Raw genomic sequence first — 23921 nt, 5'->3', positions numbered from 1 at the left:
CCGAAGAAGTGGGCTGTAGTCCACGAAAGCTTATGCTCTAATAAATTTGTTAGTCTCTAAGGTGCCACAAGTACTCCTGTTCTTTTTGAGAATAGAGAGAGAACCTTGCTCTCAGGGCCAACTGGGCCCACTGCTCTATTGTGCACAGGAGCCAACGAAAATCTGCAGGATAATAGATGACAGGTAGAGAAGCCACAGCAGTGACATCAAGGAGGGGGTGGGGGAGAAATAACAAGCATCGGGGGGGGGGAGGAGGAGGCTAAAATAAGAGGGAGAGAACATTAAAGTGTTAAGAAAAAAGCAGAAGAAAGAAAAAAATATTGAAAATGAATAAGAAAAGTGATTTTAGAGATAGAGGAGAAAGAGTTAAAAAAAAGAATCAAACTTGTTAACACAGCATGAGGGAAAATAGACTGTGAATGAGAGATAGGAACCTTACACGAATCCAGGAGCCAGATGTTTAAGAAAAAACATCAAATACTACACGTTTTGTGATAAAGCCGCAGGAGCTGGAGGCACTGGAACAAAAAGGCATGTGGTGTCCAATTCATTTCTATATGCAGCAAATCTGCTGCGCAGCTTTTTATGGTGTTAAAACAAGGATAACATCTCCCTGGCACACAGCACTAGTAGAGAGGTTCCTGAGTTACTCCATTTGGACCTGGCTCCAGATTCCCCCTGACTTTGGGGATTTGGATGTTGTGCTCTGCTTCGGGCCCAGCTGTTGGAGAAAGTGAACCGATTGGCCCCTGTATGCATAGAAAAGCTACATAACGAAGACTCAAAGTCTGAGGACAAATGCCAGTTTACTTAAGGGCAGCCTGTCTCTAGCTTGCCAAAGGGACTTATGCTCATGCTGTGTTCTGACAAACAGGAGGCTGGGTTCAGTTTCCCGTCCTGGTCTCTCACTTATGAGAATGTTGCGGAAACAAAACATCTAGTCCCTGGAGGGAAGAAATGCCTCGTATCACAGCAATGACTGCTCTGGCCAAGGAATAACACCGACCTGTTCCAGAAAGGCTGAGTCCACTCAGCTGGGAAGAGTGGGCTGTGATGCAGGAAACTGGGAGAGAGGGGCTTTAAAGTGAGGAAAATTGGGAGATTGTTAGGGCTCCAACAAGGCTAGCTCTAGTGGATTTCATTACAATGACCAGGGTATCTCTTTAGCACTAAGTACTAAGCACATGGCAAGACATACACTGTGGCTGAACTGTCCAGAGAAGGTGGTCCACATTGAACCTTGTGTACTGGTCTGGATATTCAGAGACAACCATTAACACAGAGCTCCTACTGAAACTCTCTGCTGGACCTGTGTGTGTCAGATTTCACCAAGCACAACTGAGAAGAGAGAGAGAGAGCGCGAGCAACCCATATATAACCCTAGTTATCTTCTCCCAAACTAGGCAGGAGCGGCGCCAGGGTTTTTGCCACCCTAGGCAGCAGCACTCCTCTTCTGAGCATTTGGCGGCGGGGGGTCCTTCTGCTCTGCGTCTTTGGGGCACTTCGGTGGCGGGTGCCGGAAGGAGTGAAGGACCCGCCGCCGAATTTCCGGCGAAGACCAGGAGTGGAAGGACCCCCCGCCACCGAATTTCCGCTGAGGGCGGCAAAATGCCACCCCCCAAATCCTGCCGCCCTAGGCGACCGCCTAGGGTCGCTGAGTGGAAGCACCGGCCCTGAAACTAGGGTGACAGATGTCCTGATTTTATAGGGACAGTCCCGATTTTTGGGTCTTTTTCTTATATAGGTTCCTATACCTCCCACCCCCGTCCCGATTTTTTACATTTGCTGTCTGGTCACCCTATCCCAAACTAACTTTAAAAGTTCTGTTTCTACTGTGGCATATGAAACGTATGCCACTGCAAATGTCACAGTGCATTACCTTCACAAGTGCACAAAAGCCAGATCATCTTGCTCTCACTCTCCTTGTGGAAGCAGAATTACTGAACATGGTAAATACTTGTGCTGTAAGCATGACAACTAGAGAACTCTGGGGACATCAGTAATGCTTGCCAAGTTTGGAAAGTACCATCACCTTTTCCCCTCCCTTCAACTCCTACCTTAAAATCGGCCCTTTGGTCCATAACACAACTTCTCTAAGAGAAGTTCTCTTGCGCAGTTTTTATATAATCCCTCCAGTCTTTGGTGCCTGAAAAGTCATCCAAGGCAATTAGACCCAGATATTCCTTCCCTTTCTCAGTAAGGATATGTTTACACAGTAAGTGAGGGTGTGATTGTAGCATGAGTAGGCATACCCATGCTAGCCTTAATCTTGCTAGCGTAGATAACAACAGTAATGTAGACATGATGGCATGGGCTTCAGCATGGGCTAGCAATCTGCATATGTATCCGGGAGTCCCTGGAGGTCTCGTAGTCTGGTTACTAGCCTGTTCCGAAGACTATGTCACCACGTCTACACTGCTATTGTTACCCGTGTTAGCTAGATTAAAGCTAGCACAGGTTTGCCTACCATACTACAATCACACCTCACTTGCATTGTAGACATACCCTCAAAGAGTTCAGTCAGTACAGACTATTATTTTGGTAGCACATGTTTGGATTGAAACCATCTTTCTTTTGCCCCGTGCTTCAAAATCTGGAATCACATCGATATTGAAATTCTGATTTCTATCTGTCTAAGGAACTTTCTCTCAATGCATTTCTGGGGCACAGTAAAGTTCTAATCTTTTTGCAGAGCAAAAAACTCAGTCAATATGTTGGTACTTAGAAACCGGGGGAAAGTTGTGTTATTGTGGTGCCACACGGCAGCAGAGCTTCATAGCAACTGCAGGACTAAGTTTCTGTACAAACAGAAAAAGCCCCAAAGAACCTACAATCTAAATAACATGCAAACAGTACAGATCAGACCTATAAAATAGGGATACAAAAGATGAAGACTCCAACTGGATAAGATGTGATTCTCCTTGCAAGTTCCCTGGACTTAAGTCAGACCAAGTTATTGTTGCATAACATGAAACCAGACCTATTAAAAGCTGTGAGTCTGGAAATTTGGCGGCTTTATACAAATAATGAAATACACCATTCTACTCTATGTAGGCTTTTATGCAGCGCTCATCACTGTAGTATCTGAGCAACTTCCTGTAGTGGAGTGGTTTTCAAGCTGGGGACTGCTGGGATCTGCAGATCTGTGTCTAAGGGGTCCGTGAAAGGTTTTTGTACCATAGAACAGTGGTTTTCGACCTGTGGTGCACGGACTCCTGGGGTCCGCAGACTATGTCAAAGATTTCCAAAGGGGTCCGCACCTCCATTCGAAATGTTGTAGGGGTCCGCAAATGAAAATAGGTTGAAAACGTCTGCCGCAGTGCATTTAACAACGTGACTAAACATCAATCACATTGCTTATTCTCGCATCCTCTCCCCAGAGGATCTGCACTAATTTTTATATTTGATGATTACATGTTGCCTCATTTGCATAAACCCCAGGACCAGATCCAGCAATCCCCCCTTGAGTTCACCACCTCTCTCCCTTTGTCTGGCTTCCCTCTTTCCCCCCCTCAAGTTTCCTCTGTCTTGTCCCCTCCCTTTCGCTGGCTCCCCAGAAGCAGTAGAAACTTTCCCCCTAAGTTCTGGCGTCCTCTCTTCCCCCCACCCTCCAAGGAGTATATCTTGGTGCTGGGTGGGATCTAGAATGTAGCTCCCTTCCCAGCCTGCTGCAGAGGGTTTCCTGTCTTCCCCCTGCTGTTGGGCTCTCTGTGCTGTTGAGCAGCAGCTTTGTGGAGGAAGTTCTTGATCTTGCCAGAGGGGAGATTTCAGGCCCTTTATGCTGGGTAGTTCAGCTTACTACCTGGAAAACCAGAGATTCAAGCAGCCACTCTGGAAGCCAGGAGGAGGTACCTGAAATCAGGATTCTCCCAGGGAAACTGGGAGTCTTAACAGGTGATGTGTGGAGCACTGTCTCATGACTCAGGTAGAGCTGCTGACTAAGGAAGAGTTTTGCAACAATTTAACTGATTTCATTTACACAATGTTGTTGGTCATCGTTGTAAAGACCAGAGCAGCTATAGTCATTTAGAGGACAACAGGAACATTGGTTGTTCACATCAGGCTGACAATGAATTCTGGTTTAATGATTATTAGATACTATATTCCGCAAATACTCTAGTGTGCAGTTTCCCATGGCTATGGGAATTAGGGTTTAAGACCTGGGCTTAGGGATACTGGATATGGTTAACTCTGCATGTTAGAGAGCAGCATGGAGTTATGACTAGGCAAAATAGGGGGAGAGAGGAGAAATTATGTTATGTGTCACAAACAGATGCAAACACATGGCACAAACAGCTATTTATGCTGGCATTCATGACACCTACACTAAGCCTGGAGTTATGACTAGGTGATGGTGAGCAAGGTGGTGTTATAGGAACGGGAGTGGGATCAGAAGGGAAAAATTACTGTACTGTTACATGGTACAAACAGATGCTTTCACAGGATTACCCTGGAAATTCACAGCAACCATGTTATGTCTGGAATAGAAGTTGTATCTGAAGGGCTATGACAAATCTATCTTTAAACAGCACAAATAGCTGCATGACACATCCATCTTTCCTCCAGAATGTCTTTTGGTTTGACATCTCATGCTTATTTTTATGACAGAGATAAATCTAACTTTCTCTTTGTCTGCCCATATATCCAGGACCTTGTCTACACGAGAATTGTTCAGATCCATAATTCCCAATGGGTAAGGCTCCAGCCGTGGTAGCACCAGCAGAAACTGTAGTACAGACAAAACTTGGTAAGTTGCCTAAGGTTAGACATCACAGTACTAACAATACCCAAGCCAATACCCAAGCCAAGGTGATGTGCAGATTTCTTTTGAGGACAAGAACTGAGAGGTCAAATATGGATTGAGTGCTTTATGAAAAGTGTTCACTCATGGATGATATGGTGTTTTTGTCTTCTATCATTTTCTGTGCAAGTTCATTCGCGAGCATAGTGATTGTCTATGCAGAGTTAAGGTTCCCTCTAAAACTGAAACTAAGATTTTTGCTACCTTTAATCTCACGTATAAGTTTTCTTAATGCTGTGTAACATTTTCCTAATGTGCTAGGATACTTTTTTCTAGAAGATAAATATATCTCAGTCTTAGCTGTGCGTTTGCAAAGATTTTTGTAGTGGGACATGAAATAATCCAGAGTTTATTGCATTTCACCTTCACAAAGTCACTAGGTTTCTAAGTCACCTACCCTTATCAATGTCAGGTGGATCATAATACAAATTCATATTTGTTTTATGATCCATACCAGCTGGTGGATTTTAAACAGAGTCAGAATGAGAAATGGTTGTTTGAAGGACCGTGTGCTGTGGCTGGCAGTTGGAAGCTGTGAGCTTCAAAGGAAGGTTTGAAAGCTAGAAGCCTCTGGTAAGTGGCTGAGCCTTAATCAGTGGGCGGGGCATTCATACAGGCCAGGGCTTTATAAAGCAGCGCACAAGCGACCAGGGAGCTTTGCGACCAGGGGCTGCTAACAGGGAGTTTCGCAAGGGAGTTTGGAAGGGGAGCAGGAAGGGGGCGAGGGTCCCTTGCCGGTTCCATCTGTTTTCTCTTGATTCCCCTTAATACCTATAAAGCAACTACATTCTAACTTTTTGCTTAAACAACCCTTTCAGCTGACAGGGGGCTGCAGACGGGAGTTTGACAGAGGGAGGCTTACGATGGTTAGGAAGACCCGCAACACCTGTGCCAGCACTGCTGCTGTCTCCTCCACCTGTGCCTGTAGCCAGACAGAGTGCCTAAGCATGGATGCCTCTACCCAGATCCTGGTGTGGTTTTGCAAAGACTGTAACTTGCAATTTCCACTTACTGATATCCAGGCTGGGGGGACCATCCAATGTGAGAGGTGCCTGCTGGTGGAATCTCTCAGGCAGCAGGTGGGAGAGCTACAGGAGGAGGTGGCTAGGTTGAGGAGCATCCGTATCCACGAGCAATTCCTCGACAGTGTCCATGTGGAGACAGCTGAGGTAGCTGTCCCAGTACACAGGACTGCTGATACACCACTGGTGGAGGAGGAGATGGCTCAGGGTGGACACTGGCAGCTGGTTACTTCTGGCAGCAGGCAGTGCTCCACCCTTGCTCCGAACCCTCCTGCCGTGGTTATAGGTAACCGTTATGCTCTTCTTGATACAGGAAAGAAGGAATCACTCCCTACAGTAAAGGAGGAGAAGCCTCGTACCCCTAAGGCTGGAAAGTCTGCTGCCACCACTGTGAATAGGAAACGTAGGGTAGTGGTGGTCGGAGACTCTCTGCTGAGGGGGACGGAGGCGCCCATCTGTCGCCCTGACATTTCATCTTGGGAGGTATGCTGCCTGCCGGGGGCCTGTATCCGAGATGTTACGGAGGCATTGTCGAGGATTATCCGGCCCTCTGACTACTACCCCATGCTACTCATCCATGTGGGCACAAATGATACTGCGCGGTGTGACACTGAGCGGATCAAGAGTGACTACAGGGCTCTGGGAGTACGGGTGAAGGAGTTTGGAGCGCAGGTGGTATTCTCTTCAATTCTTCCTGTCAAAGGTAGGGGCCCGGGCAGAGACAGATGCATCATGGAGGTGAATGCCTGGCTGCGAAGATGGTGTCGCCAGGAGGGCTTTGGCTTCCTAGACCACGGGATGCTATTCGAGGAAGGACTGCTAGGCAGAGATGGCGTTCACCTTTCGAGGAGAGGAAAGACCCTATTCGGACACAGACTGGCTAACCTAGTGAGGAGGGCTTTAAACTAGGTTCGACGGGGACAGGTGAGCAAAGCCCACATGTAAGTGGGGAACATGGAGACCAGGGAAATGAGTCGGAAACAAGAGGGAGTGTGGGCTATATTGGCAGAGAGAAAGGAGAGTCAGGACAAAACTGGGAGGAAAGATCAAACCAGTATCTTAGATGCCTATATACAAATGCGAGAAGTATGGGGAATAAGCAGGAAGAACTGGAAGTGCTAATAAATAAATACAACTATGACATTGTTGGCATCACTGAAACTTGGTGGGATAATACACATGATTGGAATGTTGGTGTGGATGGGTACAGCTTGCTCAGGAAGGATAGACAGGGGAAAAAGGGAGGAGGTGTTGCCTTATATATTAAAAATGTACACACTTGGACTGAGGTAGAGATGGACATAGGAGACGGAAGTGTTGAGAGTCTCTGGGTTAGGCTTAAAGGGGCAAAAAACAAGGGAGATGTCATGCTAGGCGTCTACTACAGGCCACCTAACCAGGTGGAAGAGGTGGATGAGGCTTTTTTCAAGCAACTAACAAAATCACCCAAAGCCCAAGATTTGGTGGTGATGGGGGACTTCAACTATCCGGATATATGTTGGGAAAATAACACAGCGGGGAACAGACTATCCAACAAATTCTTGGACTGCATTGGAGACAACTTTTTATTTCAGAAGGTTGAAAAAGCTACTAGGGGGGAAGCTGTTCTAGACTTGATTTTAACAAATAGGGAGGAACTCGTTGAGAATGTGAAAGTAGAAGGCAGCCTGGGTGAAAGTGATCATGAAATCATAGAGTTTGCAATTCTAAGGAAGGGTAGAAGGGAGAACAGCAAAATAGAGACAATGGATTTCAGGAAGGCAGATTTTGGGAAGCTCAGAGAGCTGATAGGTAAGGTCCCATGGGAATCAAGACTGAGGGGAAAAACAACTGAGGAGAGTTGGCAGTTTTTCAAAGGGACACTATTAAGGGCCCAAAAGCAAGCTATTCCGCTGGTTAGGAAAGATAGAAAATGTGGCAAAAGACCACCTTGGCTTAACCACGAGATCTTGCACGATCTAAAAAATAAAAAGGAGTCATATAAAAAATGGAAACTAGGACAGATTACAAAGGATGAACATAGGCAAACAACACAGGAATGCAGGGGCAAGATTAGAAAGGCAAAGGCACAAAATGAGCTCAAACTAGCTACGGGAATAAAAGGAAACAAGAAGACTTTTTATCAATACATTAGAAGCAAGAGGAAGACCAAAGACAGGGTAGGCCCACTGCTTAGTGAAGAGGGAGAAACAGTAACAGGAAACTTGGAAATGGCAGAGATGCTTAATGACTTCTTTGTTTCGGTCTTCACCGAGAAGTCTGAAGGAATGCCTAACATAGTGAATGCTAATGGGAAGGGGGTAGGTTTAGCGGATAAAATAAAAAAAGAACAAGTTAAAAATCACTTAGAAAAGTTAGATGCCTGCAAGTCACCCGGGCCTGATGAAATGCATCCTAGAATACTCAAGGAGCTAATAGAGGAGGTATCTGAGCCTCTAGCTATTATCTTTGGAAAGTCATGGGAGACGGGAGAGATTCCAGAAGACTGGAAAAGGGCAAATATAGTGCCCATCTATAAAAAGGGAAATAAAAACAACCCAGGTAACTACAGACCAGTTAGTTTAACTTCTGTGCCAGGGAAGATAATGGAGCAAGTAATTAAGGAAATCATCTGCCAACACTTGGAAGGTGGTAAGGTGATAGGGAATAGCCAGCATGGATTTGTGAAGAACAAATCATGTCAAACCAATCTGATAGCTTTCTTTGATAGGATAACGAGCCTTGTGGATAAGGGTGAAGCGGTGGATGTGGTATACCTAGACTTTAGTAAGGCATTTGATACGGTCTCGCATGATATTCTTATCGATAAACTAGGCAAATACAAATTAGTTGGGGCTACTATAAGGTGGGTGCATAACTGGCTGGATAACCGTACTCAGAGAGTTGTTATTAATGGTTCCCAATCCTGCTGGAAAGGCGTAACGAGTGGGGTACCGCAGGGGTCTGTTTTGGGACCGGCTCTGTTCAATATCTTCATCAACGACTTAGATATTGGCATAGAAAGTACGCTTATTAAGTTTGCGGATGATACCAAACTGGGAGGGATTGCAACTACTTTGGAGGACAGGGTCATAATTCAAAATGATCTGGACAAATTGGAGAAATGGTCTGAGTTAAACAGGATGAAGTTTAACAAAGACAAATGCAAAGTGCTCCACTTAGGAAGGAAAAATCAATTTCACACATACAGAATGGGAAAAGACTGTCTAGGAAGGAGTACAGCAGAAAGGGATCTAGGGGTTATAGTGGACCACAAGCTAAATATGAGTCAACAGTGTGATGCTGTTGCAAAAAAAGCAAACATGATTCTGGGATGCATTAACAGGTGTGTTGTGAGCAAGACACGAGAAGTCATTCTTCCGCTCTACTCTGCTCTGGTTAGGCCTCAGCTGGAGTATTGTGTCCAGTTCTGGGCGCCGCATTTTAAAAAAGATGTGGAGAAATTGGAAAGGGTCCAAAGAAGAGCAACAAGAATGATTAAAGGTCTTGAGAACATGACCTATGAAGGAAGGCTGAAAGAACTGGGTTTGTTTAGTTTGGAAAAGAGAAGACTGAGAGGGGACATGATAGCAGTTTTCAGGTATCTAAAAGGGTGTCATAAGGAGGAGGGAGAGAACTTGTTCACCTTAGCCTCTAAGGATAGAACCAGAAACAATGGGTTTAAACTGCAGCAAGGGAGGTCTAGGTTGGACATTAGGAAAAAGTTCCTAACTGTCAGGGTGGTTAAACACTGGAACAAATTGCCTAGGGAGGTTGTGGAAACTCCGTCTCTGGAGATATTTAAGAGTAGGTTAGATAAATGTCTATTAGGGATGGTCTAGGCAGTATTTGGTCCTGCCATGCGGGCAGGGGACTGGACTCGATGACCTCTCGAGGTCCCTTCCAGTCCTATAATCTATGAATCTATGAATCTATAAATCTGATAAAACTGAGAGTGGTTCATTATCATCATCTGGAACTAGAGCCACTAGTGGAATTTTAGATCTATTTATTCATCTTTACTGATTGAAAGTAATCTTGTATATTTGGGCACCATTTGCAAGGGAGTACTGTCTGTGATTATATATGGGAAGTAATTAGAAATATTTGGAGATTTCTTCCCTGTTAGATAGTCTGGTGAACTTTTTCAGTGTGAAAGGTATTTGTGCTCTTTGGTGAGCGCCGGTGCCAAGGGTTACAGATATGCTCATTTTCTGTTAGTTTGTTCACTTTATGTGGAAACATGAATAAAAAAAAAAAAAGAGAGAAGAGATTGGAAGTATAGAAATGCTACACACACAAGAGTATCATTGACTGGTGCAATCCCAACAATGGCCTTTAGGATGAATTCACGGGATGAGGCAGACATGTGAGAGTCTAGACTCTACACCAGGGGTTGGCAACCTTTCAGAAGTGGTGTGCCGAGTCTTCATTTATTCACTCTAATTTAAGGTTTTGCGTGCCAGTAATACATTTTAACATTTTTAGAAGGTCTCTTTCTATAAGTCTATAATATATAACTAAACTATTGTTGTATGTAAAGTAAATAAGGTTTTAAAAATGTTTAAGAAGCTTCATTTAAAATTAAATTAAATGCAGAGCCCTCCAGACCGGAGGCCAGGACCCAGGCAGTGTGAGTGCCACTGAAAATCAGCTTGCGTGTTGCCTTTGGCACACGTGCCATAGGTTGCCTACCCCTGCTCTACGCTATACTGCAGTTTGTGGTGCCATCTGTTGGATGTTTGTGGAAGAACAGAAACATTTAACCATTCGATATCATCTGGCATATATGAGAAGAAAATCTGCATAATTCATGTCAACAATGACAACTTTGAGCACCTCACTGACTTGCATAACCTCCTGTTTCTGTAGAGATGTGGGCCTGAATTTCTTGGGGCGGGGGGTTGTGTGCACAGTTCTTGTGTAGAACCCAGGCAGTTTTAACTCCACATGCAGATTGAGCTAAAACTTTCTAAGCCTAGAGAGTATTTGAAAGTCCTGAAACTTTTTACCAGTAGTCCATTACTTGCCCCTATGCCTCCACTCCCGAACAGTCATAAAATCCTTCAATCTTTACACCCTGAACTAATGCTGGCACTGCTCTTCCCATAATCTGGGCAGTGAGGAACTTCCGTGGTGCCACTTAAATGTCCCAGTTTAAGGCTGGCAGGACCTATTTTTTCAGTCTGGTTGTTTTGTGTGCGTCATTCTGGAAGCCAGAGAATGCAAGGCTAGAATGACTGTCTTGGCATAAGCAGTCTCATTACCAAAGATAACACTGGGGAAAGTCCAGTATGTGAACAAATTAGAAGTAAGTCCCTCCCAAAATTACTGATTATCAGAATGTGTTGAGCTTTGACTTTGGGAACTACCTTTCCTTATCTAACTCTTGATGGGCTTCTGTACCACCGACAGACCCCGGTCGTCAGTGGGCAGGAGCAAACCTGGGACCTCTGGAACTAAATGCATGAGCCTCTCCTGCATGAGCTAAAAGCCATATAGGTAAAGCTGTAGAGCAGACTCATCAATGTCTCTCTCTAAGTGGTCTCAGTGCTACTAGATGGGACAGAACACGACACCCAGGAGGTGTGTGGGTTACACTTGCCTAGAGCTCTACTTTATCAATAGCCATCTACTTATATGTCCCCCATCACTGTAGAACCCGGGACACTGACAAGTCCATCTAAAATGGTGAGAAAAATGAAGTTTCTTTTCTTTGCTTAAACCATTTTTTCTTTATTCTTGACTAGAAAGGATGAATTTTAGACCCAACAAGCTCATATTTAGTTAAATGAGACTCTATGGCTTTCCCACTCATCTTGTCCATACAATTTAATTTCCTCTTTTTCCAGCAGTGGCAAAAGATACACTTCCCTTCACTTCCTATTTCGTGATATAGTCCCATTGCTTTAGATGAACTGGGAAAACCTGTAGCCACTCAGACAGAGTGACTGAGGCAGATGCAGTCAACAAAGTCAATGGAGCTGCACTGATTTACACTAGCAAAGGATCTGGCCCTATCACACATCAGTGTTATTTTTACATTAACTCCGCTGGAAGCTGAATCAGACTCCTAAAATGCTAGTTGTTCAAATCCTGATTAAAGCACAAATGAGGAGGAGATTAGTGATATTATTCTAGTCTCTAGCATATTTCTATCATCCGTATCACAGGATAGACTGGAGCAGCGAACTGCGGCCACTGGGAGCCGCGATCGGCCAAACCTGCGGACGCGGCAGGTACACAAACCGGCCTGGCCCGCCAGGGGCTTTCCCTGCACAAGCGGCGGAAGAAGTTTGGGAACCACTGGTATAGAATATTTTAAAATGTGTTCTTCTATATGTGGTGTTCCATGTAAAGCTAAGCATATGCACCTCAGAACCAATCAAATTCAGATTCAGCCACCACTGAATTTTAAGGAAGTTCAGATACAGACTCAAACTATGTGGTTGGTTTCATACCTGTATCTATATACCTAAACCAAAATTGGAGATAGGAACTTCTTGGATGCTTGAATCCTGATCTGAATTTTGTGATTAACTCCCATTTCTAACAGCATAGAAATAGGGGCCTACATTTTCAGAAGTGGAAGCTTCAGTTTTAGTTCAACTTGAGAGATCTTAAAAGAGCTTGGTTTTCTAAGGGTGTTGACCTTTCAAGGTGTCTGAAGTTGGGGACCAAAAATCACTAGATGACACTTTTGAAAACTGCGAACTTCCTATCAGTTGAATATCACTGAGAATAAGAGGTTGCCAGACTCCCAGTGGGATGCAGCACTTGCATTTAGCCCTAAAAGATCAGACTGTCTGTAGTGTGAGTTTGTTTGTGTTTGGGGGTTACTCGCTGTGTGCTGAGCTTGTGTTTGTCCGCCTGTTTGGTTGGTTGGTTGAAGGACCATGTGCTGTGGCTGGCAGTTGGAAGCCGTGAGCTTCAAAGGAAGCCTCTGTTAATTGGCTGAGCCTTAGTCAGTGGGCGGGACTATCAAGCAGGCCAGGGCTGTATAAAGCAGTGCACAAGTGACCAGGGAGCTTTGTGACCAGGGGCTGCTAACAGGGAGTTTCGCAAGGGAGTTTGGAAGGGGGCAAGGGCCCCGTGCTGTTTTCTTTAAAACTATAAACTAAACTACAGTCAAAACTTCCTGATTTAAACAATACCCTTTCATTAACTAGGAGACCATGCAGGCAGAAGCCCATCAGCAGAGTGGGGGCTATCCAGTTTATTGCGCTGAGTGCAGCATGTATGATTACCTGCCCTGTGGGCGGGTGGCGTATGTGTGCATTAGGTGCAAGGAGCTCCTGGCCCTCAGAGACCGCATATGGGCTTTGGAGGCCAGGGTGGCGGAACTGGAGGAGCTAAGGGAGGCAGAGAGGTAGGTTGATGAGGCTTTCCAGGACACTGTAGAATTGTCCCACCTCCGGTCAGACAGCCCCAGCGCTGTTGAGGAGGATGAAAGGCCCAGGGAAGCAGAGCAGTCAATAAGAGCAGAGGGAAACCTTCCCATAGTTGGGACCCTCCTTCCAGATGGTGTTAGGGTATCCTCTCACACTGAGGTTACCTCTCCAGGGGAGGGAACTCCAGTCACTAGGAAAAGGCAGGTGTTAGTAATGGGAGATTCAATCATTAGAAACCTAGATAGCTGGGTTTGTGATGACCAGGAGAACCGTATGGTGACTTGCCTGCCTGGTGCGCAGGTTGAGGATCTCTCGAGGCATCCGGATAGACTTATATGTAGTGCTGGGGAGGAGCCGGTGGTCATGGTACATGTAGGTACCAATGATATAGGGAAGGGAAGGAGAGATGTCCTGGAGGCCAAATTTAGGCTGCTAGGGAAGAGACTGAAATCCAGGACCTCTATGGTGGCATTCTCAGAAATGCTCCCAGTTCCACACGCAGGGCCAGGTAGGCAGGCAGAGCTTCAGAGTCTCAATGTGTGGATGATACGATGGTGTAGAGAGGAGGGGTTTAAATTCATTAGGAACTGGGGAAACTTTTGGGATAGGGGGAGCCTATGCTGGAAGGATGGGCTCCACCTAAACTGAAGTGGAACCAGACTGCTGGCACTTAACATTAAAAAGGTAGAGCAGTTTTTAACCTAGGAGATGGGGGAAAGCCGACTGTTGCAGAAGAGCATGTGGATCGGACAGAGACTTCTCTTAGAAGAGAGTCTATTGACAGAGATTCTCTAGGTTCTAGTAGGGAACAGAGGATGGAAGAGGATAATGTAAAGGCCAGATCAGATGAGAAACATTCACATAAAGAATTGGACACATCAGAAAAGGGCAGATAAATAAACAGTGACAAGTTTTTAAAGTGCTTGTACACAAATGCTAGAAGTCTAAATAATAAGATGGGTGAACTAGAGTGCCTTGTGATAAAGGAGGATATTGATACAATAGGTATCACAGAAACCTGGTGGACTGAGGACAATTAGTGGAACACAATCATTCCGGGGTACAAAATATATCGGAAGGACAGAACAGGTCGTGCGGGGGGGGGGGGGGGTGGGGGGGGGGGGAGTGGCATTATATGTGAAAGAAAATGTAGAATCAAATGAAGTAAAAATCTTAAGTGAATCCACATGTTCCATAGAATCTCTATGGATAGTAATTCCATGTTCTAATAAGAATATAACATTAGGGATCTATTATAGACCACCTGACCAGGACAGTGATAGTGATGATGAAATGCTAAGGGAAATTAGAGAGGATATCAAAATTAAAAACTAATAATAGTGGGGGATTTCAATTATCCCCATATTGACTGGGAACACGTCACCTCAGGATGAAATGCAGAGACAAAATTTCTCGATACTTTAAATGACTGCTTCTTGGAGCAGCTGGTACAGGAACCCACAAGGGGAGAGGCAACTCTAGATTTAGTCCTGAGTGGAGCGCAGGAGCTGGTCCAAGAGGTAACTATAACAGGACTGCTTGGAAATAGTGACCATAATATAACAACATTTAACATTCCTGTGGTGGGAAGAACATCTCAACAGCCCAACACTGTGGCATTTAATTTCAAAATGGGGAACTATGCAAAAATGAGGGGGTTAGTTAAACAGAAATTAAAAGGTACAGTGACTAAAGTGAAATCCCTGCAAGCTGCATGGGCACTTTTTAAAGACACCATAATAGAGGCCCAACTTAAATGTATACCCCAAATTAAGAAACACAATAAAAGAACTAAAAAAGAGCCACCGTGGCTTAACAACCATGTAAAAGAAGCAGTGAGAGATAAAAAGACTTCCTTTAAAAAGTGGAAGTCAAATCCTCCTAGAAAGGAGCATAAACATTGCCAAATCAAGTGTAAAAATGTAATAAGAAAAGCCAAAGAGAAGTTTGAAGAACAGCTAGCCAAAAACTCAAAAGGTAATAACAAAATGTTTTTTAAGTACATCAGAAGCAGGAAACCTGCTAAACAACCAGTGGGGCCCCTCGATGATCGAGATAGAAAAGGAGTGCTTAAAGACAATAAAGTCATTGCGGAGAAACTAAATGAATTGTTTGCTTCAGTCTTCACGGCTAAGAATGTTAGGGAGATTCCCAAACCTGAGCCGGCTTTTGTAGGTGACAAATCTGAGGAACTGTCACAAATTGAAGTGTCACTAGAGGAGGTTTTGGAATTAATTGATAAACTTAACAATAACAAGTCACCGGGACCAGATGGCATTCATCCAAGAGTTCTGAAAGGACTCAAATGTGAAATTGCGGAACTATTAACTAGGGTTTGTAACCTGTCCTTTAAATCGGCTTCTGTACCCAATGACTGGAAAATAGCAAATGTAACGCCAATATTTAAAAAGGGCTCTAGAGGTGATCCTGGCAATTACAGACCGGTAAGACTAATGTCTGTAATGGGCAAATTAGTCAAAACAATAGTAAAGAATAAAATTGTCAGACACCTAGAAGAACATAAATTGTTGGGCAAAAGTCAACATGGTTTCTGTAAAGGGAAATCGTGTCTTACTAATCTGTTAGAGTTCTTTGAAGGGGTCAACAAACATGTGGACAAGGGGGATCCAGTGTGTACGTAGATTTCCAGAAAGCCTTTGACAAGATCCCTCACCAAAAGCTCTTACATAAATTAGGTTATCCCATGGGATAAAAGGGAATGTCCTTTCATGGATTGAGAACTGGTTAAAAGACAGGGAACAAAGGGTAGGAATAAATGTAAATTCTTAGAATGGAGAGGGGTAACTAGTGGTGTTCCCCAAGGGTCAATCCCAGGACCAGTCCTATTCAACTTATTCATGAATGATCTGGAGAAAGGGGTAAAAAGTGAGGTGGCAAAGTTTGCAGATGATACTAAACTGCTCAAGATAGTTAAGACCAAAGCAGACTGTGAAGAACTTCAAAAAGTTCTCACAAAACTAAGCAATTGAGCAACAAAATGGCAAATGAAATTTAATGTGGATAAATGTAAAGTAATGCACATTGGAAAAAATAACCCCAACTATACATACAATATTATGGGGGCTAATTTAGCTACAACAAATCAGGAAAAAGATCTTGGAGTCATCGTGGATAGTTCTCTGAAGATTCCACGCAGTGTGCAGAGGCAGTCAAAAAAGCAAACAGGATGTTAGGAATCATTAAAAAGGGGATAGAGAATAAGATGGAGAATATATTATTGCCCTTATATAAATCGATGGTACGCCCACATCTTGAATACTGTGTACAGATGTGGTCTCCTCATCTCAAAAAAAGATATACTGGCACTAGAAAAGGTTCATAGAAGGGCAACTAAAATGATTAGGGGCTTGGAAAGGGTCCCATATGAGGAGAGATTAAAGAGGCTAGGACTTTTCAGCTTGGAAAAGAGGAGACGAAGGTGGGATATGACAGAGGTATATACAATTATGAGTGATGTGGAGAAAGAAGATAAGGAAAAGTTATTTACTTATTCCCATAATACAAGAACTAGGGGTCACCAAATGAAATTAATAGGCAGCAGATGTAAAACAAATAAAAGGAAGTTCTTCTTCACACAGCCCACAGTCAACTTGTGGAACTCCTTGCGTGAGGAGGTTGTGAAGGCTAGGACTATAACAGCGTTTAAAAGAGAACTGGATAAATTCATGGAGGTTAAGTCCATTAATGGCTATTAGCCATGATCGGTAAGAAATAGTGTCCCTAACCTCTGTTTGTCAGAGGGTGGAGATGGATGGCAGGAGAGAGATCACTTGATCATTACCTGTTAGGTTCACTCCCTCTGGGGCACCTGGCATTGGCCACTGTCGGTAGACAGGATACTGGGCTAGATGGACCTTTGGTCTGACCCAGTACAGCCATTCTTATGTTCTTATGACTTCAAAATACAAGTTATTTTAGAAACCTCTAAAAATGATCTAAGATATATTATTTATAATTTCTCTCCCTCCTAAGCAGTACAGCTTGATTTCTGATGCTAAGGCTTATACTGTCTTTATATAATGAGGGATACAAAAAGAGTATCAATAACATTTTTTAAAAAAATTCTCAGACATTTCTAGAACACTTCTGAAAAATTATGTGGATTTTATAAAAATGCATAATGGTGAGGTATGGTGTTAATTTGGAATGACCTATATAAATCATTTGTGGGTTTTCTCTTATTAGTAATGCAGTAAACTGACACACATGCCATATAAGCTTACATGCCATATAATTATGTATTCACTGTATACAGCATATCTTTATACTGACACAGATATACATACTGTACATACATGATTTTCAGATCTCAGGTGGAGTTTTGCAGGGCTGTCAGTTATAAAAAAAAAAAAAAAAAAAAAAAAAAAAAGGATATAGATGGTAAGCTGAGCATATTCTAACTGGAGTCATGACCCCCTGGAATCCTATGATGCCATTTTTAGTCACTTTTCAGAGAAGAGCCACACTTTTAATCCGTTTTCTTTTAGTCCTAATCAACAACTTTTGTACCTAAGTCAGTGTTGTTGGGGTACCATTAAAAGCAACTAAATATCAAGACCCTAAAGTTGAGACAGTCCTCAAAATGCATTCACAGGAAAAATTCTAATGAAGTGGGGTTTTTATAATGATGCACAAGCAAAACTGGACTTTGAGTGAAAAAGATCTTTGAAAACCCATATTTAAAGAAGATAAGAAATGTTGACAGAAAAGGGTCATTGTTTTTTCCATAATTACCCTTGAATAGATTAAGGGGTAGGATAGGATGATATACACATATTGAATTTGAAAGTTTTAAGGTAAAAACACACAAACCTGTAACAACATTAAGTCTTTTACTGGGAAAACCCAGAGGCAGGATGACACAAAACAACGTGATATAGAAACTGCATAAACAAAAAAATAAATAAATGCAGAAGTTGGGTAATCGAAGCTTGCACATATGTAATTTTAGGTAAGGTTTGAGTTACCTAAAACGCAAAGGGTTAATGTGATTGCAGTAGCCGATTGTGATTACCAAGATGACTGGAAAAAGGTTAAGTAATCTGCAATGATCCCAAGTCAACAAGACCCCATTCAGAGAAACACCGGATCAGAAACCGAAGGAACAGACTGAAGGATCAGACCAAGAGATCAAAGGAGGTGGCAACCATCATGGAAGGTGTAAGGCCTTCCTGGTGCTCCAGAATATGGTAACTTTGGCCCTTTACCAATTTCCTCTTTTCTGTTATCATTTGTCTGACATAAACGTATGTTCAGACACTATAAGTGACAATATTTCTGTCTGAAATAGTATAAATAAAGGTGAAAATTGATAAAGCCTAGATTGGGTGAACTTGTGACTCAGTTTCCCACTTTACCCCCCAACAGCCCTTATTTTAATTCTCAGAAATGTTAAAATACCTTCAAAGTCCCCATCTCTGGCCTTCGCTGCAAGTTCTGAAGACGATATGGTTTCCTGGCATAAAGCACAATCTTCCAGTGCTGCATTCCTTAAACCCTGATTAACTGAACAACAAGAAACAAAATGAACGTAACATCATATATGAGACTGTGATAGCGTATCTCTTTTGCCGTCTTCTACTAACACCGCAACAAAGATATTGGGAGGTCCCAGCCCCACACAGGGTACATCTACGTTGCAGCAGGCTGTGTGATTTGTAGCTCATGTAAACCTATCCATGTTAGCTCCCTAAATACAGAAGTAAGGATGTCATGGTGCACAAACAAGTATGTACCCAGGGGTGGTCAGATGGGCTTACGCAGCCCACGCTGAAGCCTGCAGCTCTGCATCTTCACAGCTATTTTTGGTGAGCTATCTAGAGTACAGCTAGCATGAGAATGTTTACAGGAGCTACCATTCACACCCACAGATACAATACAGACATACCTAACTGAATAACTATGTTATCTGTGAGGTGTTGATCACCCCCCAAAAAATCAGTCTCGTCTTGGTAAACTACACTTATCAGAAATATCTTTAATTCATGATGTGTGGATTTAGAGGTAAGCCCCTCAGAAAGAAGTCCTTAAAAACATTTTTTGAACAAAATAAGGAGAAGGGAAAATTGGAGACTCTCTGATAATGAGAGAGAAATCAAAGGAAAAACCCAAGAGCCCTGCCTCAATAGGTCTAGTTAACAATCTGTAACAAGGGACTTATTTAACCGTATCTTATTGGGACAACTTGGCTATTTTAAAAGGGAAGAAAAAATTGCCTTAATTGGGTAATTATTATTTAAAAAAAAAAAAAAAAAGGGAAAACATTCAGCAGACCTTGTTCATTCCCTAGATAAGGGTACGTCTACACTTACCGGAGGGTCCGGCGGCAGGCAATTGATGTTCTGGGATCGATCCCAGAAGTGCTCGCCGTCGATGCCGGTACCCCAGCTCGGCGAGAGGAGTACGCGGCATCGACGGGGGAGCCTCCCTGCCACGTCTGGACCCGCGGTAAGTTCGGACTAAGGTACTTCGAATTCAGCTACGTTATTAACGTAGCTGAATTTGCGTACCTTAGTCCGAAGTGGGGGGTGAGTGGGGACCAGGCCTAAGAAAGAATCAAAGTGGTAACTGAGGAAAGCCTGATAACATCTGAATCTCTTGCTGGCTCCTGCTTCAGTTCTGGCCACTTTTGTCTGCTTAATTCAAGTTTTTCATAACTGGGTATTTTCCCACTTCGCAGATCTACTTGGCATTCTTTGATTTATATGCCATTTTTACATGTGAGGCCAGAACACTTTTTTTTTTTTTTACACATTGTTTCATCATTTGACAGCTTGACACAGTTTTACACATCATTATCTTAATTTTTAAGTTAAAATATCTGCACTGCTTTGCCAGCCTATATGACTAGAAGATGCATTATTTCACATAGGACATGGAGAAACAAAATGTCATAAACCAGGGGCAATCAAGTGCAAGCCCTGTACATATCTTATTACAACCACACAGAAAAGTAATACTATTCCTTTCCTTGTATTAGTAAGCAAATGGGCAGAAGCACCCTGGAGACTGTGTCATTTGACTTTTGCTGCAAGACATACTAACATGTATGTATATTTCCACTGAATATATCCCATTTATGTACCATTTCTATGATCTCATTTTACCAAGGGTTAAATGACTGTATAATAGCTCTGTAGAAGAGCTGAGAGTTATTTCACAGGAACAAAAGACAAATCTCCTGCCAAATATTTTAAAGACCTATGCACAACTGAAAGGTGCAATAGAGAAAATGTACTTTATTATGTTCACCTTTCTTTTGCTTTTCCTTGTCCTCTGTTTCGGGTTTGGTTGCCATCACTTCAAATAAGGTCTTTAAGATGCTTCGCAAATCACTGGCATAGTTTGTCTGCAGCTGGTCAGCCACACCTAGCAGGCAGTGGAAATAGGTAAAGCCATTATTTGAACATCTCAGAAAAAAATCATCCTCTAAATATGTACAATGCTGTTGTTAATAATTTCATGTTTAAAAAGAATAGGGAACACTTATAGTTCATATTGGTTATAAAATTAAGACCATAATTGAAAATTTTATTTTTTAAAAAAAATTAGATTAAACTACAATAACAGTCAAGTCTTTTTTGTCCCTCTAGTACTTGTAATCTGATATGCAATATCTGTAGTGTGCTTTTGTCATAATAACGTTCTGAGATTCTTTAAATACGAATTACATTGTTATAGAGCTAAAAAAAGTTATGATAAGTTACAAGATAAAAGTTATGATACAAAGACTACTACTTCTAGATGCCTTCATTCCCTTCAGGAATTTCTTCCATTGGAGTCTTGGGACAGCACTGGGAAGAGGGAACTCTGTGAGGATGAAGCACCTGCATAACCAAACTCCTCCTTAATTGCAGGTTTCATAAGTCTCCAAACACCAGTCCTGCAAGCTGCTCTGTACAAGCAGACACCTGCCCTGCAAGAGCTGTTTGCAGGGTAAGGCCCTAAATTACAATCCTGCAGCCACATCGTATCTAGTCAGTGCTACATCCTATATTTTCATGCACACCCTCTTTCATAACAGAGACACAAAGATAGAAAGATGAATAAAATTCACATTCGTAACAAAGGGAGCTCTCATACCTGAGATGCAGACAAAGAGTCGGTGAATAAGGTCATTGCTGCCGTGAAATCGGGATCTGATCTTTTCTCTGGTAGCAATTTTAGCTGCCTGCAATGCAAGCTGGATTTCCTCCTGATCAATGTCATCAGATGAACAGGAGCTGGTCATTAAACTGCTGTAGGGGACAAAATGTAAGGAAGAAAGGTAACTTAAATCATCACTTTGTCTTTCAGAGAACTACTGGCCTCTTAAAGGATTTCCTGCTCAAACAATGCTCTTACCATAAAACAGAACAAATAGCTGTAAATTCTGGTTGACCCTTCTGGACCAAGCCTATTTAATTACTATGAGGGCCAATTTCCATTCTATGGTATATTTATGAAAGAACATTTAACCAGAAAGCCATTTGCCAGTATTTTATTGGACTCTGTTACTATGAAGTGGCAGTAACCAATCCACAATTCAGTTAGGTTTCCAGTGTAAGCCCAGTTCTAGGCACTACTACCCCCCTAAAATCCATAGAAGAATATTAGCCTCAAAATGGGAAGGTTAGATCTGGGGCCAAGTTAGAATTTTTCTACCAATTTTCAAGTTATTTGGAATAGGGGCTCCTCAATTGAGACCCTAAAACAGAGAGGTTCACCAGAATCCAAAAATCATTCCAGGTTTAATTACCACTTTTCAGGGGGGCGAAAGGGAAAGAAATCAATTGTAGTTTCTTTCGTAAAAGTCTAGCACACAGGGTGTAGATTAGTCCATTACACCCTAATTTTAGAAGTTATTGAGATGTTAAATTGTTATCTCAGAATGGCTCATCAGTGCCAATGAGTTTATAATAGCCCACCAAATGACCTTACGAGACTTAAACCTTCATTAAAAAAAAAAAAAAGTTACTCCCTAGTCTTTTCTTGTTATGGAGACAGAGCTCAAAATGTAAACCAATCCTCAGGGAGGCTTCCCAGTGGAAATAGGTTATTTTCTCCACCAAAACTGAAGTTAATCAAACAAGCTATTTAAAAAACTATTTTAAAAAGTAGTGGTCTCCAGAGTTAGAATCTCCAACCCTTGTTTCCCCTTTGATCAAAGCTTTTGAAGAGTGAGCTGCAATTAAAATTGAAATCATCTAGTCAAGGCAAAGGAAATATGCATCCCTCTACTCTATTCCCCTGAGAAAGTTAGAAACTCAGACTAATTTCCCCATCCATACCAAAGAGATTCTTCTCATCAGTGACTAGGAAAATCTAGAATGCTTTACTCATAATCACACAGTAGTTTTGCTAATTCCAGCCTTTTTTCCCCATTATACACATGGCATTGAAAAAAAAGTTCACTTTACAAGTTATTAAATAGCATGCTGAAGGCAATTATTTCCTACTTCATATTAGGGGCCAATCCAATAAGCTACTGACTGATATGTTCAGCATCTTGCAGGATCAGTCCCCACTACTGTATGGCCCCAAACCACTTATTTAAGTGTCAGATAAAGAGCTAATGTATTTATTGAGATGATTTCAAACCAATTATTTGTGGGGCACAGTTTTGATATTCCCCTTATGAGCTGTACAAGCACAGTGAGTGCTCAAAAATGTAATATCGTAGACATTAGGCTGTGAAATTCTGAAAGCCTTGCTAAAAGTCTTTGATCTGAAAATGACACACCTTACTGGTTAACTATAAAAGGAACACAGATGAAAAGATGGGTGGTTGGGATCACTGAGAATGCAGAATTAAGGTAGTTTAGGTACTTTAACTGTGATTTTCCATACTTTCAAATTTTTGGGTTTCTTGCAAGTTTAATCTTAATCTTAACCTTCCTGTTTAATGTTTGTAATTACAATGGTTTTGTAAGAAGTTTTTATGTTCAAACTTAATTTCACCTTAACAAATCTTTTTTGCCTAGGATTAGTGAAGATAATCAAATTTCTCTCTCACAACCAACTTCTCCATGTTTCTCAGGGGTGAAATTATAATATTTGTGATATCTGTTGACATGGAGAGGTTTCAGATATCACCGATTAAAGGCAATGATTTAGCATAGGGCCAAGCAAGATGAGTAAGTGGTTTGAGAGGGAGTAAACTGTTTGCAAAAACAAACTGCAAAGGGCCAGATATTGAATCCCTTTCTTGCGATGGAGAGTAGACAATTAGTCCCATTGACTCCAAGAGGACAACTTGTATAATTTCTCCCCAGTGTGAGTTTCCTATCTGGTCCTAACCAACATGGCAAAAGGAAAGGTTTTTTTCCCCTATATATATATATATGAATAAATGAAGTATTTGCAATATATTTGCAAAATAAACATTGTGATTTCATTGGATCTCTCAAGCTAAGCTGTGTTAGGCCTGTATGGGAACCTTTATGGAAAGCACAAGTGCAGCAGAAAGTGGGTCTGGCCATTCAACAGAGGACTCTTTCCCTTCTGAATCACTACTGAGGGAGTGTTCCAGACTCCAGAGCATGCGGTTAAGTGGGCACAGAGCTCTGTGAGGGACCTTTCAGAACATAATATATTCAGTCACTTCAGTTTTCCAAGAGAAAGAGGTGTTCAACCCAATGTCCCCGTCAGATCCTTATCTGGGTAATCATGTTTTACCTACATAAATTCCTCCTACTACACCTCTACCCCGATATAACACGAATTCGG

At 42.4% G+C, this 23921-nt stretch overlaps 1 protein-coding gene across 3 annotated transcripts in view; it reads right to left on the bottom strand.

Moving 5' to 3' along the window:
* ZFYVE28 (zinc finger FYVE-type containing 28) overlaps window positions 1–23921 on the bottom strand; it is a 292274-nt gene that overhangs the window by 8300 nt on the left and 260053 nt on the right. For all 3 annotated transcript variants that reach the window (XM_034771176.1, XM_034771178.1, XM_034771177.1), the window contains 3 exons: window positions 21297–21451; window positions 20466–20582; window positions 18615–18719 (listed from right to left, as the gene is read on the bottom strand). In XM_034771176.1, the coding sequence (XP_034627067.1) occupies window positions 18615–18719; window positions 20466–20582; window positions 21297–21451 (377 nt within the window). The remainder of the gene's footprint in view (window positions 1–18614; window positions 18720–20465; window positions 20583–21296; window positions 21452–23921) is intronic.

The sequence above is a fragment of the Trachemys scripta genome, chromosome 5 (genome assembly GCF_013100865.1).
Source record: "Trachemys scripta elegans isolate TJP31775 chromosome 5, CAS_Tse_1.0, whole genome shotgun sequence".
In the NCBI taxonomy this organism is placed as follows: domain Eukaryota; kingdom Metazoa; phylum Chordata; order Testudines; family Emydidae; genus Trachemys; species Trachemys scripta.
This window is presented reverse-complemented; position numbering and strand designations above follow the sequence as displayed.